The following is a 14,922-nucleotide window of genomic DNA, read 5'->3' as shown; positions in this document are numbered from 1 at the left end:
ATCTGTCCGCAATTGTCCAAATCAATCGATGCAATGGTTTATTGATTCTTGGCGTGTGCTTTATCTCTTTATCTTTCTACTTTGGTGTCTTTGTGTATGCCTGGCTGTGAGTAGTAATGCAGTGCGTAGGTGTATATATCAATTATATGTGTTTCCGTAGTCTTTTTTTTTTTTTAAATTATTTATATTGTGGGTTATGCAGTGCATCACTTTCAGTACATGTAAGCGGCGATGCAGTCTTGTGTCATCAGTCATTTGATGTGCTTCTGAATCCTATCAGAGGGTCGCACTTGACCTGACCTCCTGCACTCTTGGTCTTGTTTTTCTTCTTCCCGATTTTTTGTTTTGTTAATGTTGTTATTTGTGGTTGGGCCTTGGCAGCTTTTCAGCTACTCGTATGAGTTTCAGCATGTACGTATTTTCTTTTCCTTTCGTGTCCTGATAATTTTGTTGGCATTCTCGTATGCTTCTGATTTTGATTTCTTTTTGTTTTGTTTGGGTGTCTGTGTGTTTCTGGTGAGTGTGGAGTATTGTGGGAGGAGTATCGCGTTTTTGGTTTTTTGTTTTTTTTTGTTTTTCAAATGGCTTCATGGACATATATGTACATTTTTTATGGCCTTTTCCTGGTGCTGCGGTGGTGGTGTGAGATATGTATAGATACATATACATATTCTTTTGCTGCTGTGTCTGTACATTTGTACACTCTCTCTGCATTCATTCATCGACTCATAAAAGTACGTAAAACTGTACTTACTTACCTGCCTATGTACCTACTAGTTCATCCCCTTATGCGTTTAGGCCACACACGTGTGTCATTGCTGTTAAATTATGTTTGATGGGACAAAGAGGTAACACCGGGTGATACGATGTAAAGAAGTGTAATGCACAACAGTAGAGAACCTCTCAACGATAAAAGAATATATATATATATATAAAGCACAAAAAGAAAACGGAAAGAAAAAAAAAATGGCCAATATGCAGGAGCAAAAGGCGCGTTGTGTAGGGGTTTTGAACAAAAGAACAATAACACTAAATGAACGGTCTACCTACAAACATACACACAAACATATATACATATACATACATATATATATGTTAGTCACTACGTTACACACTGCGTAGTACACGAGTGGTGCAGGTGACGGGGGAAGTATGACAGCCGCGGAGGTATGTTTACGCATCACCATCAAAGCCTTTTATCTCATTTTTGGTTTAACGATGTCCTTTTTGTTTTCGTTTGTTTTGTTTTGATCTCCTTCTTTCCTTGATACTTTTTTTTTTTGTCTGTGAAGATGAGGGAAGAAGGCGGCGCTGTTTGCATCTCTCGCGGCAAGAGTCACCGGCTCCCCTCGTCTTTTTCTTTCAATTTTGCTGTTCTTTTTTTTTTTAAAAAGCTGTGGGAGTACACGCGCGGGTGACATGTGTTTGCTAGCACTTTTTTTTGTATACATATATATACATATACATATATATGTATACAATGAGGCAACTCCTGTCGGCCTGACTCCAGCTATCTGTGGGCGACGTCACTCGTCTTTTTTTCCTCTCGTCCGCCTCCCCCTCAGCTCTGCCTGTTACTGCTGATTTTTTCTCTTTGGTCGGGGGTCTGTTGTGGAGGGGGGTTGGCGGTAAAGATCCGGCAACCGCGTACACGGCGGGAACGTTACACATTCACACGGAGGGAGGAGGGAACGAGGGAAGGTTGGAGCAAAATGCAGGGCGAGTACACTTCGTGCTCCTGCTCTGTGCTGACGGAGAGTTGCAGCTGCTCTGAGAGGACACATCGAAGCGATTACGACGGTGGCTGCAGCTGCAGCAGTGCCAGGCATTCGGCATCATCATCACAGTCTTGTTCTGCCGCGTCGTTGTGCAGTTGCTGTTCGTGCTCTGTGTACCCGTCATGCTACTACTGCAGTGACACCGCGTCGAGTTTTTCAACCACTGACTCTCGTAATCGTGCCGCGCCGTATTCGTTCCGGAAGGAGTTGCTGATGGAAGTTCCCAGGCTACTGCATTTTTATGCAGTGCCCCTTCCGTTAACCACAGCCATGGAGCATACGGAGCAGTCCGTCGGCGCTGTTGTTGTGCCTCCCGCGCTTTCGCCTCCGCCTCTTCCGTATGCTACGCCACTCGCGTGGACGAGGGCAAACCGGTTAACGGTGTCGACCCAGACGGAGGGCAACGCGCCAGCAAAAATATTTTGTCACACACCATCGCTGCAACGCTCTATTGGGACATGGACGACATCGACAATGACCACACGTGCAACGTCACCCATAACAACTTTTCGCGTCAGTGCCGCCAACAACACGGAGATCACAGGAGAGCAGTGGGAAGGGCAGACACATGAGCTCCTGCGCAAGACTACCCTTCTGCAGGAGCACTCACAGCGTAACGATTTTCTCGAGGGACGACACGTGTCTATGGAACTCGCTTTAGCAGCGGCACACGAACGAATAGGACAAGAGAAGGAGAGACACCAGACGACTGTTTCATGTCTGACGGCAATGATGGGCGAGCACAGGCTAGAGCTGCAGCGATTTGAGTCGACATGTCGACAACGTCTGCTTGATCATGAAGCAGAGTCTCGGTCGATGCTTTGCGCTCTGCAGGAGGGGTGGGGGTGTGCAACGCGGTCGGCACTGCAAACTCGCAGTGAACATGAACAGTCGCTGCACGTCGCACAGAGATGCTCGCAGCTACAGGAGGACCTTCTTCAGCAGCTTCTTCAAGACGAAGTGCGACACCGTGACGAGGTGAACAACGCCGAGTGGCAGTTTCGACTTTTGCTTTGGGAGTTATTTGTTTTTGCGCAAAAGTGTCAACGTGAGTCATTCCACGCTGTTACCGCAGTAAATTTGGCAGTGGAGGAGAAGCATGCAGCAGTACTGGCGAAGACAGCGGTGGAGGATCGACTACGCGGTGCGTTGGAGCGCGAGAAGGAGCTTCGTCGTCAGTACCTGCATGCGTTGCATCTTCCCACCACTACCATTGTTTCCTGTAGTCACCCGTCCAATACGGCCGCCTCGGCAGAAGAGGACGTTCCAGTCCATGCACGGTTTGCGCGTGCACACAGGGAGGCTGCAGAGGCCGTCCGCGCTCAGCGTCGCTTCTCTGTCGGGCAACTCCACGTCTTTTAAGTCTTGTACTATTAGCTGATAATGTAAAAAAAAATTTTTTTTTTGTTTACCCTCCCGTTTCCCCTTTTCACCACATGTATGCACATGCATTTGTGTGGGCTGGATTCACTCTTATTGGAAGGCCATGGAGTACGAGGAATGTCACGTTTTTTTTTTTTCCTTCCTTTTTTTGTTTTTGTTTATTCCTTCTCCCTCGGCGTGTGCCTGTTTTGCGTCCGCTGGCGAGTTTAGGTGGTTCAACTGTGTCGTCACGGAAGGGGAAATACGTAGTATCTTTTTACTTTGGTGATAATGTCTGAGCTATTAACGGTTCAAGAGGTGGATCCATGGCTACAGTTTAATCCCTACATTGTCTCCGGCTATCGTCCTCGCATGACTATTTGTGGTGCTTTGCGTTCTTTTTTTACCTGGCACAATGAGTCGTTTAACGTCTGGACACATGCCATTGCTGCATGTTTTGTGTTTTACTTGATGCTTTTCCCACCTACCATGGATGCAGCGACGACGACCACCGTTGGTGCTAGCAGTGCCGATGGCGTGGCTGCCACAAGTGTCGTCTTGCCTTTGTATGAGCGGCGATGGTTGGGCACGAGCAGCGAGCATCATATTGGGGCAAGCTCTACCACAGCGTTTCGCATCACCTGCCTTGTGTTTCTCGCGATATTCATCTGTAGTGTGGTGTATCACCTTTTCATTCCCTGCTCCACCTCAGAGTTATCATATCGACGCCTGCTGAACTGTGACGTGTTTGGCGTCGTCCTGTGCATCACTGCCACCTCTTGGAGCTTTCTCTACAGAGGCAACGCGTGTAGTGCAGAGTGGACATCTCATGCCGGCTTGGGGGCGGTGCTCTTGTCAGGTCTGTTCGTGCTCTACTGTGTTTTATTTAATGCTTCCTGTGGGGCGTTGGGGCGTCTTAAGGCGATTGGGTTTCATTGCGCTCTTCGTCTTTCGGTTCTCCTGTGGATCGAGTTGCCCAAGGTGCAGTCCCAGGGCTACCACCAGGCGTTTTACTATCATGCGATGAGTTACATGTTTATCTCACTCGGTGGAGTCATGGGTGGGTTTCGGTTTCCCGAGCGGCAGCTACGCCGCGCCACGCAGCCACTGCCGGCGTCATCATCTTTGCTGGCGACGGCCGTGTCACGTTTTTGGGGGTGGGTGGGGCGGTTTTTAGTGTCAAACGAGGAGCTTGACTACATGTGGAACAGTCACACTCTTTGGCACTATTGCATTGTTCTGAGCGCAACGATGATGTTATTTGCCTTCTACTACGATGTGGAAGAATTTGAGTTGGCGCGCTGCTGAGTGTTGGGTGACAGAAAGGATGAGAAACAAATCAAAAAAAAATCGAAAAAACAACAACAGCAAAAGGGAAACGAGTGATGATAGGGGTGTGTGTGTGTGTGTGTGGCCTGCATCCATCCATTGCTCCCCTCCCTTCCGGGCTATGCACATTTCTTCTTTTGCCGTTTTTGCTGTTGTTTTCATTTTTTTTTTTTTAAATCTTCTTTACCCCCTTTTTTTTTCCCCGCTTTCCTTGTCGTTGGATGCGTGAAGCGCCATTTTCTGTTGCCCTGCTGCGTTTTTGTTCTGTTTTTGCCGCTCGAGTATCGGTGGTGTTATGTGTGGACCTTCGCAACGTGGTCTCTGCAGGGACCCCGCGGAGGCGCTGGGAAGAAAAAAGGGGCGGCGCGGCAACACCAAAACATACTTTGGATTCATCTAAAGAACTAAAAAATAGAGGCGGCCTTGATAGTTGACGACAATGACAGCAGCAGTAGGGGCACTACCTCCATTGGGGGCAGTGTCCGCCATCGACCGTTTGCAGGAAGCAAAGCGCCGCTTTGCTCTGGTAGAGAGCTATTCCGCATTGAGTCGTTCGCCTGAACTGCTTGCTGCTGCTCCGCGCCCGATCGTGCCGCAGCAACGGGCATGCTTAAGTTCTTCCTTGGTGGCAAATGCTGCAACGGCCATGGCGGGCGGGAAGCAGGAGAGAGCACGTGGCACCGTGCCACATGTCTCGGGTCTCTCAAGTATACGTCGGCATTCGGCAGGGGAATCTGAGACAAACAGCGTCTTGACGTGGAACTTGTTGAACTCCAACTGTCGTAACTCGCCTACTGGTGCGGCGCTAGCTGCTGCGGGGGTGGGGTCCTCACCGGCAGCGGCATCTTCTTGGGTTGCCGGCAGCGAGGAGGCAGGCAGCAATAGCCCACCGACGGCAACGGCATTGGATGCCAGTACGGGCACTGGCAACGCCGGTGTTTTTGATGAAGCCGTCGCCATGCCAACGGCTTCACGTGGGCAGAAGGAACACTGTGCGGGTGACATGGAAACACACGACTTTTATAGACGGCGCCACGAGGCACAACGCATGGAGCTGGTAAAGCGGGAGGGGGACTGCCGCCGACGACGCGATACGTGCCGCGCGGCGGTGAAGCAGATTATATCACATTCGATGCGGTTGGCGTATGCGATGGAGCTGCAGCGGCGCACCTACAACGAGGTCATGCGGCGGGTGTGGGAGCCCTTCACATTCACGGAGCCGACGTTGACACCTGCTGCCGTGCCACCACGGCACTCGAAACTTTCACAACTTTTTTCCCCACCCGAGGGGAAGACTAGAGGCGCACCCGACGGTTCCACTCCCGCCGAAAGCGGGGCGCAGATTGCACTGAAGATGCTGAAGTTCAAGTTTATGTCCGACAGCTCTCCGTCAACCAGTACGTCAAGTAAACCGCCTTGCGTAAAAGCGGCCGTGCCGGTGCTGGAGGCCGAGGCTCCAGCTGCAGTGGAGTCACCGTCAGGAGTAACGGCCCTATCTGCAGAAGAGGTGCTTCTGAACGTCAACGAAGCAAATACCAACGTCGACGGCGATGACGATGACGAATACGCTAGAAAGCGGTGCAGTAGCACGGAGGAGGTTGCTGCAGTCTCGCCCCCAGTAGACCATGGGGAGTTCACGTCATTTTACCCAAGCCTGGCCACGGAAGCTGCTACGGCATCGACCGAGGTTTATAACAGCCGTATTCGGCACACACGCGAACAGAACAACAAGGAAAAAGGCCTTGCAGCTGACACCCAACTTCCTGCTTTGGGTAGAGGATGTTTGACAGGCGAAGAGCAGCGTGCTTTGAAACTTCTTTCAACGGTTTGTGTGCTGCGTCGTCAGACGGAAGAGCTTACGGTTGCGGTGCTTCATACTGCAGGTGAATGGGGCTGTTGGGAGTCAACAGGCGCAAGTAACTTTCGTGGACTTTTTTTGTCACCAAATAAGGCACTGTGTATTCCGCGGGAGGAAGAAGAGGTGGAGTCGCTCTTGGCGGCCTCGAAAGAGGCGAAAGCGGACGTCATGTGCCCTGTCACAGCGGCCTTGAAGCATCAGTGTCTCTTCAGGCGTTTGCTACCGCCCCCTCCACCGGTTTCCGTGCAGCTTGAGGCCTTTAAATTGTCTGGAATGCGGCTGCAAAGGATACCAGGCCAAGACCAACGACGGCAGCGGCAACGGCAGCAAGAAGCGGGGCTGCAAACAACGGTGACGGGTTACAATGACAGGGAGGCCCTCATGGATGGAGAGGCTTGTTTGCGGCCTGTAACCGCGACAGCAGAAAAGAGGAGGGAGGAACAGGAGAAGTTTCAAAACTTGGTTTCTTGTTTGGATTTGAGGCGTTTCCGTCCCACTATATCGTCATCATCCACATCTACATCTGCATCTTCGCCTTTAGCCACATCCTCATCAGCTGGCTCGCTGTATTCTTCGTCCACGTGCTCTGAGAGCCCTACGGCTAGTGGAAGCCACGTTGACTTGACAGCCTCCTCCACCTCATCTACGTTTTCTTCCACTGAAGTGACGACTACGGTCGAGACGTGGAGTGGAGAGGATGGAAATACGAATGTGCTGCTGAGGAGTAATACAAGAGAAGAGGAGGACGAGAATGCAGATGAGAGGAAAGGAGTGAAAGGGAGGGACAATCTTCTTTGTGCCTCCCACCAGGGGGGGCCTTTGCCAGTGGGGCCGCCTGAGAAATTCACGAGTTTTTCTGTGGCGCCAAGGATGGCAGAGGATTTTAATGACACTGCCTTCATCCCTATCTTTCACGCGGAAGAGATCAGCAATAGATCACGCCGACGTGGCGGAAAGACAAGGGACGTGGCGAAGCGCATACTTTCATTCTTTTCATTTGGTGCTTGTTGTGGAGGAGGAGGCCGCGGCGCCACTGTCAGTGGGCGGAAGCAGGACAATCCAACGCTGCTCCGAGAGAAAGAGACCCGTCGTTAGATTTAATGTGAATTTACTTTTGGACAGACTCCTTAAATTTTTTTTTTTTTAAGTCAGTCTGCTTCCCCAACTTTGATCATCTAGCAAAACGCATACTTGCTTTCTTTTGTTATTACGCGTGAACCTATCTTGGTGGGTTGCTTGCTTGCCTGTTCTTGTTTCCCATTTCTGCTTGGGAAGCATACTAGCGGAAGGGTCTGGCCTTGCGTGTGTCTGGCCGAGGTGCCCGGCAACAACTCCTCTTCTCAGTGTTATCCCACTGCGCATGATTTGTCGGGAGAGGGAGGCACTGGGGGCCCGCCCCGCCTCCGCTCGGGAGGTGGCGGGCAGAAGGCGTTTTTAGCGCGTCTGCCTTTTTGCTGCCACCTAATTGCGGTAGAGGCGACAAGGAGTCGTACTGGATTCGCTCTCGCCCTGTGCGGGGCCGAATGAATGCCTGCATACACCTACAACATGTAGGTGCGATCGCGACGACAGCATGATGTGCTATTTCTCCCTTCTCATCTTTTTATTAAAGAGAGCAGTGAAGCCTAAACAGCTCTGTTTTTGCCGGTGGGCCTAGCTGCGCGCCCACGTGGTGTTGCTTGAGGAAATGGAGAAGAATAAAGGAAATTCACATTTTTCTATCGTTTCAAAGAAAAAGATGGAATTAGAATCCGATGTGTTTGTTGTGCGTGAGCGGATGAAGCCTTCGGACAACGCGCACAATAATCCACAGTTAGGGATGACTGAGTTGGAGCTAAGAGGTTCTAGTCAGCGACCACGGTGGACAGGTTTACTCTCATGTCTGAAACATATCACGTGTCTGAGGCAGGGTCTCACTGCGGTGCTTTTTTATTGTTTAGGGCTCTCCCTACTTTCACTTTTTTTGGTTTGGCTTGTCGATGACCTCAGTGGAAGAGCCGATGAGACGGACAATATGCATCGTTTTGCCCCACACATGACGACGGCCAAAAACGGCATCTTCACCTTTCATGGCAACGACTACGTGACACTTGTCATGCCAACCAGTGGAGACGCACTGGAGCTCGTTCACCAGTCTGTTTCTCACACCTCCCCGCTTGTGAGGGCGTTGTGTGCGTCGAACAACTCATCCTCGTCTCATTCCATGCTGAATGTCGTTGTTGTGCAACTAGTCGCCTTGAAAGGCTCGTTGCGGTCAATTATGAATGAAAAGGATGCACGACAAGAAGCGGATGTTGAGGTGAAAAATTGTGTCTGGTCGCACTGGCGTTTCCCCGTTTCTTCTATGGAAACACCCATTTCAGACAAGACAGTTGCATTCTGCCGCATCGCGGAGGTGCGACTCCTTCTGCCTGTAGCCTCTGCTGCTGATAGAACGCGTGTATGTCTTAGTGGCATTGGAAATAAGGATGTGACGCCGGAAGAGTGGTTGTACGACGCCGCGGTGAAGGCTGGATTAAAGGCCTGCAGTACACGAACACCATACTTTGCGGTGCTTGCTGACTCGCTTGTGCCGCTCGGGGTGATCAAGAGGGACGGCGCTGCGCACGAGTTTGAGAAAGAGGCAAGAGAAGCAGGATTTATTCAGCGTTTGCTGTCACCGCTGCGTCACAATAACAGCCGTGTGGCGGCCGTTCAGTGCACAATCATAGCCGAAAACAGTGCGCAGAATCATTCTGCCGAGAAAAGAGAATTTAAGGAGGAAGGACTTTACGACTTAAGACGTTATGAGGTGCTTGACAGGGGTGTTCGAGGGGCATTTGGTTCCACGGCAGCCGCCGCCGTGACGCGCTTCTTTCTGACGCAGCCTTTGCGTGGTCGCGACGCACGTGATGGGCGAGTCCAGGGATGGGAGGAGCCACTGGATGGTGTTTCCCCATTTTGTGCTCTATGGCGGCGCGATTTGTTTGATGAGGCAGGGGGTTTTGTGCCCTCCCATGGGAGTGGTGTGCTTGGCCCCTTGAGGGCTGCGGCACCGAGCCACATGGGATGGGAACTGTCATTCCGAATTTCGACAGCGCAACCCGATTTGGGTTTTTGGAGTAGCACAGCGATTGCCGTCGCTTGGCATGGGTTGGGCCTGGGGTGCAGCCTCTATCTGACGGAGGCGGAGAACTGTCGAGTATCTGCTTTTCTCAGTGCCGCACGACCGTCGTATGCGTTGTCCCCAGCACAGGCACATCGGTGGGGTATGTTTCTGACGAAGCGAATTCGTCAGCGCGTAGCACGCGGCGTATGGGAACCAGTCAAGTACAATGCCCCTACCTTTTCCGGAGGGCGCTTTGCGGTGACCGCGAATAGTGAACTGATACACGTCACAGTGTACGGGGGCTACTGTGGGATTCCGTGCTGCGGCATGATGATGGAAATGGTGCACTACCTTACACCGTTGCAGTCATGGGGGGCGCCCTTCTCTATGTCTCTCTCGCGTTGTTCATGGTGCAAGGGTTTGCCTTGGTACGTTATGGATGGGCTTATTCGAACACACTGGAAAGAGCCACGTGCCTTGCTGCCGCGGGTGCCACGGATGCAGCGTGTGGCGTTGTTTCACGGCGGTGTAGGGGCGGCGCTAGATAACTTTGGCAGAAGAAGGCCAAACGGTGTGTATGCTGTTGGTCGCATCATCACCGAAATGTCTCGCATCTCTCCAGAGGAGGTAAATCGCATCCACAGAAACCTTGACGAGATATGGGTGCCTTCTCTCTTCTTCCAGTCTGTGTACAGTCGCTCCGGTGTGCGGCCTAGCATGATACACATCATCCCGGAGTCGATTGACCCGTTTTTGTTTGACCCAGCTCTTTGCAAGCCAATACAGGAGCCTTTCCTGGCATCGCTAGTCAGTACGCTGGGAAAGGGGGTATGGATCAACCGCCCACTCCACGGAGACGTGCGGAATCCCTGGAAACGACAGAGTTGGAACGCGAGCAAACGGCGTTTTCGGTTTTTGAGTGTCTTTAAGTGGGAGCAGCGCAAGGGGTGGGATGTCTTGCTGAAGGCGTACTGGAAGGCTTTTGGTCCCGGCACGCCACATCATGAGGATGTGGAGCTGTACCTTAAATGCACCTTTCCTAGGCATTTTGCTGAGGGTGTAAGCTACCACACGTTTCCCACGTTCATTAATAAATGGGTGCAGCATACAGCGGGGATTGACGGCACCATTGAGGACTTTCCGCCCATTGTTTTGATCGGTGTGGGGACCATCTCGCAGGACGTCATGCTGTCCATCTATCACTCTGTAGATGCCTTTGTGCTGCCCACACGTGCGGAGGGGTGGGGCATACCACTGATGGAGGCCATGTCGATGGGGCTACCCGTGCTGGTAACAAACTGGGGGGGTCCCACAACGTTTTGCCGGCGCGATAACTCCTTCCTCATTTCTGTGGACGGCCTGGAGGAGTTATCCAAGGGTAGCGTGTACGGCTATGCACCTGGCAAGAAGTACGCCATACCAAGCCTAACGGGGCTGACGGAGTTGATGCGATACGTCGTTGATCATCCCGCCTTAGCAAAGGAGGTGGGCCGCCGTGCACGTCAAAGTGTTCTGGCAAACTACACTGAAGAAGTCGTGGCGACTCAGATGCTTTGGCGACTGCGGGAGATTTCACGCATGCTCTTGACACGGCAGCGTTACGCTCTCTCTGCGCACTTTCTTTGGTGAGGACGTGTGAGTGGTGTCACACAAGAAAGGAATGAAGGGAGTAATGGTACGGAGCACCCCTCTGGCTGTGTGTGTGTGTGTGTGTGTGTGTGTGTGTGTGTGCATGTGTGTGCGGTTGTGTGCGGTTGTGTGTGGTTGTGGATGCATGTCATTCTAAAACTTCACTGACCTTCTTCTTCTTTGGGAATGCTGGCGCCCTCGCTGCGCGTATTCAGACCGAGGATTAACTTCTTAGCTATCTGTATGCGTATTTTTATACTCTTCTCTCTTTTGCTGTTTCTGCCTTGTACTCATGCACGCGCCCGCAATGTATTGTCGGATTACTTACTGCATTGGTGCTGGCAAGAAAAAAATGGGCTGCGTCTTTCTTTGGCAGCGGGCAACAACAATAACAATGTTTTACTTTATTTTATTCTTTCGCATGCTCTCTCTCTCTCTCTTTTCTTTTTTTTTTTCTCTTTCTCTCTCGCTGTCATTGCCCGTCCAGTGACGCATTTTGCCTGCGTGTAGAACAAAAGTAGTGGTAGCCTGCAAGGGGAACGCGAACAACACAACCTCTTCCCTCCTCCCCCCACTACACATCACAGAAAAGCATAAAATACAACAAAAGGAGTCGAGGGGCAGTCTAGTTGTCAGGAATCACACGGAAATAAAAGACAAAGAGACGAAAAACAACAACAACAAAGGAAGGAAGGAAGGAAGGAAGGAAGGAAGGACCATATTTTATTGCATCTACGCCCACCATCCTCACGAAGGAAGGAATCAAGCCAAACCAAGCGGAAACACACCGGTGAGTAGCGAGGGAGGGAGAAGGATTACGCTCCCATCACCCCACTTTCTCCCTCTTCGCCCACACAGAGGTATATTCATATATTTCTGCACGAGAGGGAAAATAAGAGAAACAATCATCTCGGAGTACACGTTGACAGCGTGCAAAGCAGGGGAATTAACGTGCACACACACACACACACAATAAAAAAAAAAGAAAACAAAGAAAATAAAACATAACACAAAAGAAAAAAAAAGGAAAAACAAACAAAAAAAGATTGTCATTTTTTCAAGCGCCCAGCGGTGTGAATCAGCGGCGATAATACTGCACGTTCATACACATCCCTGCTATCACTGGAAGGATCGTCTAGCGTTGATTTTGCAGAAGTGGAGGGTAGTTTTTTCTTCTTTTTCTTTATAGTTCACTTTTGCCTTCTTCATTAAGTCTTTGCCTTCTGTGTGCAAAGTTTTTTGTTTTGTTTTTATTGTGCAGAGGGATACATATAAAGAGGGGGCGCGTTTTGTTTATTTATTTTTGTCTTACATCTGTATATATTACTATTTTTGTTCTCTGCCTCTGGCCGGTCCTTGGGCTGCATACGCTCCGTCTATCATCATCGTCACCGTTTGGGCCCTTTCCACCTCCGCAGACGCACAGGGACCAGAGGCAAATGGACCGCTTCCTCGGCACTATCGTGGATGACGAGAACGGCGCCAGCTGCAACTACGCCAACAATGAGGGTCACGACTCCATACAACTATTTCTGAAGACGGACGAGCTGGCCGACGTTTTGGGCGGGATAGGCGATGAGAATGGACACGCTGAAGTGGAATCGCGAGGCAGCGACGTGCAGGCAGACACAAAACGCTTTCCTACCTTCAACACCTACACAGGCCCCTTTTCTCAGTCGCTGACAAGCAACACCTCCGATCGGCAAGTGCTGGGTAGCTGCGGAAAGGGTGGGAACACCTACGACACGGGCGCTTGGATAACTGACCCCGCCACATCCATTGCCTCCATGACGGCGCCTAACGTGACGACCCCGACGGGATCCCCCATCGCCACCAAGACATTAGAGGCGGGCGCAGTAATGCCGGCGAAGGTGTCAACTGCGGTCACACCGATCTCCACACGGAATACAGTGGCAACAAATTCTCAGTCAGCATCGACGACGGGTGACACTGTGCGACTCTCGGTGCGTAACAACGTGTACGTCAGTGAACTTCCACCACACTGGAACACGGAAAAACTGCGCAGCGTATGTAGTTCTTTTGGAACTATCATTTCTGCCAAGGTGGTGCATGACGGGGCAACCAACAAATCCCGCGAATACGGCTTTGTGATGTTTGAAACTGAGGAGCAAGCAACCTTGTGTGTGGAATCCCTTAATAACTGTTCTATGGCTGGAAAGATTTTGGCGTGCCGCCTGGCACATGAAAGGGCAATGCCTTCTTTTGCCCACGTTGAGAGTGTTTCGTGGAGTCCTTGTACCACCGCTAATGTCACTCCCTCCATGGGCTTTATTACTCCGCAAGAAGCCTCTTTGGAATCGTCGCGTCCGTGCAATTCGGAGTCCTTCGAGGCATCCTGCCCAATCTCACAAACTGGGCAAGGCAACAGTGCGCTTGAGCAAAGCGCGCCTTCAGGCTTGCGTAAAAGTCGCAATGTGTTCATTCAAGGATTACCCCTGCACTGGAATACGGACAAACTACGTGGGCTGTGTGGCACGTGCGGAAAAGTCCTACGGGCCAAAGTGGTACGTGATGCAACAACGAGCCTGCCATGTGGTCATGGATTTGTGTTGTTTGAGACGGAACAAATGGCGACTGTCTGTGTTGTGACTCTGAATGGATTTGTTGTTGAGGGGCGTACACTGGCGTGTCGTTTGGCGCATGAAAAGCGAACCCCACCACACGTTTCCCCGTTGAATAATGACGGCCTCACAGCAACGCCAGGGATGCAGCCACTGTCTTCCTCTGAACGAACCTCTGTAGTCACCGACCCACTTGTTACCCCCACAGCAAATTTTTTGTCACCCGTCGGAATCGTCGATGCGAGCACCGCTCAGTCAAACATTGCCTTCATGCCTCTTTCAAACTACGGCAAGTGGCCCGCAGTTGGCATGGTTCCTAGTGACACAGGGGGTGGTCTCTTGCAGGCGCTGTCGTACACAGCTATGACGGCTCCCTCCTCGTTTCTCGGTCAAGCCACCATGGCGACTCCGCAATCCTACTCGGCATTCCCATCGCCAGGGGCCATTCCGGGTTTATCGGCGCAGCACGCGGAATACAATATGGTTCCAAGCATGGAACATCAGTTTACACCGCTTCCAGGTATTCCAAACACTTACATAATTGCAATGCCGTGCGCTTCCCCGGGGATGGGACGGGTCTCGGGTTCCTCTGCTTCCACGATGGCCGTCGCCACAACCGCCTTGCCGTTGTCAATGGCAACAATCGGCGCCCAAACGGCGGACCTGTCCGTCGTATCCTCGGAGCTCATGCGAGGCTACCTTGGACCCCCCTGATGGGGTGGAGGCTGACGCAGGAGAGCCGCAGCAGCAACACAGGAGGGACACGCGTGCGGGAAGCGGCATTACCACCTAAGAGCGAAGTACTGAGGGCGAGCAACTGAAGGAGAGGAGAGAAAACTGCGGGTGCAGTGCAGGGAACATCATCTGCATCAACAACAAGGGAAAAACAAAACAAAACAAGCAAGCGCCGAAGAAACAAACAAAAATGACAGAAACGGAAATGAATTGACTCCACTGTTTATTGGTGTACTTTTCCTTTGGAGCTTTTTTTGAAGGATAAAAAAAGAAAAAAAAGGAAGAACAAACGAACAAACAAACCCGGTTTATTATTTTATTTTCTTTTTCTTTTTCTTTTTTGGACGGACTCTGTGTAATGTAGGTTTCATTTATTGTGTGCGTCTCTCATTTCAGTTTCCTCATGTTTTTTTTTGTTTTTGTTTTTTTGAGGGTAACACCCACGCACACAGCGGGAAGGAGGGGAAAAGAGCTTCGGGACGATGAATATGAATTTAGTGATTGAATAGTTTATTGTGATCAACAGATGATGCAAGGCGTATCTTACACGCGTGCATGCAG

The 14,922-nt window shown here is 51.0% G+C and overlaps 5 protein-coding genes across 5 annotated transcripts, besides 16 other annotated features; all 5 read left to right on the top strand.

Moving 5' to 3' along the window:
• Positions 1 to 549: 549 nt before the first annotated feature.
• Positions 550 to 578: a sequence feature (A-rich).
• A 339-nt stretch (positions 579 to 917) lies between these two features.
• Positions 918 to 934: a microsatellite.
• A 109-nt stretch (positions 935 to 1,043) lies between these two features.
• Positions 1,044 to 1,094: a microsatellite.
• A 131-nt stretch (positions 1,095 to 1,225) lies between these two features.
• Positions 1,226 to 1,286: a sequence feature (A-rich).
• Positions 1,287 to 1,352: 66 nt separating this feature from the next.
• Positions 1,353 to 1,388: a sequence feature (A-rich).
• Positions 1,389 to 1,444: 56 nt separating this feature from the next.
• Positions 1,445 to 1,476: a microsatellite.
• A 236-nt stretch (positions 1,477 to 1,712) lies between these two features.
• On the top strand, positions 1,713 to 3,140 carry TraAM80_01380 (uncharacterized protein; the record flags this gene model as incomplete). Its single annotated transcript, XM_029378426.1, has 1 exon — positions 1,713 to 3,140. One exon carries the CDS (start codon positions 1,713 to 1,715, stop codon positions 3,138 to 3,140), a length of 1,428 nt encoding a protein of 475 aa, XP_029241810.1.
• A 146-nt stretch (positions 3,141 to 3,286) lies between these two features.
• Positions 3,287 to 3,324: a sequence feature (A-rich).
• Positions 3,325 to 3,431: 107 nt separating this feature from the next.
• On the top strand, positions 3,432 to 4,448 carry TraAM80_01379 (adiponectin receptor; the record flags this gene model as incomplete). Its single annotated transcript, XM_029378425.1, has 1 exon — positions 3,432 to 4,448. The coding sequence occupies one exon, from the start codon at positions 3,432 to 3,434 to the stop codon at positions 4,446 to 4,448; it is 1,017 nt and encodes a 338-aa protein (XP_029241809.1).
• Positions 4,449 to 4,534: 86 nt separating this feature from the next.
• Positions 4,535 to 4,553: a microsatellite.
• Positions 4,554 to 4,908: 355 nt separating this feature from the next.
• Positions 4,909 to 7,422, top strand: TraAM80_01378 (uncharacterized protein; the record flags this gene model as incomplete). Its single annotated transcript, XM_029378424.1, has 1 exon — positions 4,909 to 7,422. The coding sequence occupies one exon, from the start codon at positions 4,909 to 4,911 to the stop codon at positions 7,420 to 7,422; it is 2,514 nt and encodes an 837-aa protein (XP_029241808.1).
• Positions 7,423 to 8,014: 592 nt separating this feature from the next.
• Positions 8,015 to 11,044, top strand: TraAM80_01377 (putative mannosyltransferase-like protein; the record flags this gene model as incomplete). Its single annotated transcript, XM_029378423.1, has 1 exon — positions 8,015 to 11,044. One exon carries the CDS (start codon positions 8,015 to 8,017, stop codon positions 11,042 to 11,044), a length of 3,030 nt encoding a protein of 1,009 aa, XP_029241807.1.
• A 66-nt stretch (positions 11,045 to 11,110) lies between these two features.
• Positions 11,111 to 11,156: a microsatellite.
• Positions 11,157 to 11,443: 287 nt separating this feature from the next.
• Positions 11,444 to 11,518: a sequence feature (GA-rich).
• A 209-nt stretch (positions 11,519 to 11,727) lies between these two features.
• Positions 11,728 to 11,760: a microsatellite.
• A 238-nt stretch (positions 11,761 to 11,998) lies between these two features.
• Positions 11,999 to 12,016: a microsatellite.
• Positions 12,016 to 12,088: a microsatellite.
• Positions 12,089 to 12,483: 395 nt separating this feature from the next.
• TraAM80_01376 (putative RNA-binding protein) lies at positions 12,484 to 14,340 on the top strand (the record flags this gene model as incomplete). Its single annotated transcript, XM_029378422.1, has 1 exon — positions 12,484 to 14,340. The coding sequence occupies one exon, from the start codon at positions 12,484 to 12,486 to the stop codon at positions 14,338 to 14,340; it is 1,857 nt and encodes a 618-aa protein (XP_029241806.1).
• Positions 14,341 to 14,624: 284 nt separating this feature from the next.
• Positions 14,625 to 14,664: a microsatellite.
• A 4-nt stretch (positions 14,665 to 14,668) lies between these two features.
• Positions 14,669 to 14,703: a sequence feature (A-rich).
• Positions 14,704 to 14,767: 64 nt separating this feature from the next.
• Positions 14,768 to 14,790: a microsatellite.
• Between the last annotated feature and the right edge of the window lie 132 nt (positions 14,791 to 14,922).

The sequence above is a fragment of the Trypanosoma rangeli genome, assembly GCF_003719475.1.
Source record: "Trypanosoma rangeli strain AM80 chromosome Unknown Tra_15.4_contig_00027, whole genome shotgun sequence".
Lineage (NCBI taxonomy): Eukaryota > Euglenozoa > Kinetoplastea > Trypanosomatida > Trypanosomatidae > Trypanosoma > Trypanosoma rangeli.
The sequence above is the reverse complement of the archived record's forward strand: the minus strand, read 5'-3'. Positions and strand labels throughout refer to the sequence as shown.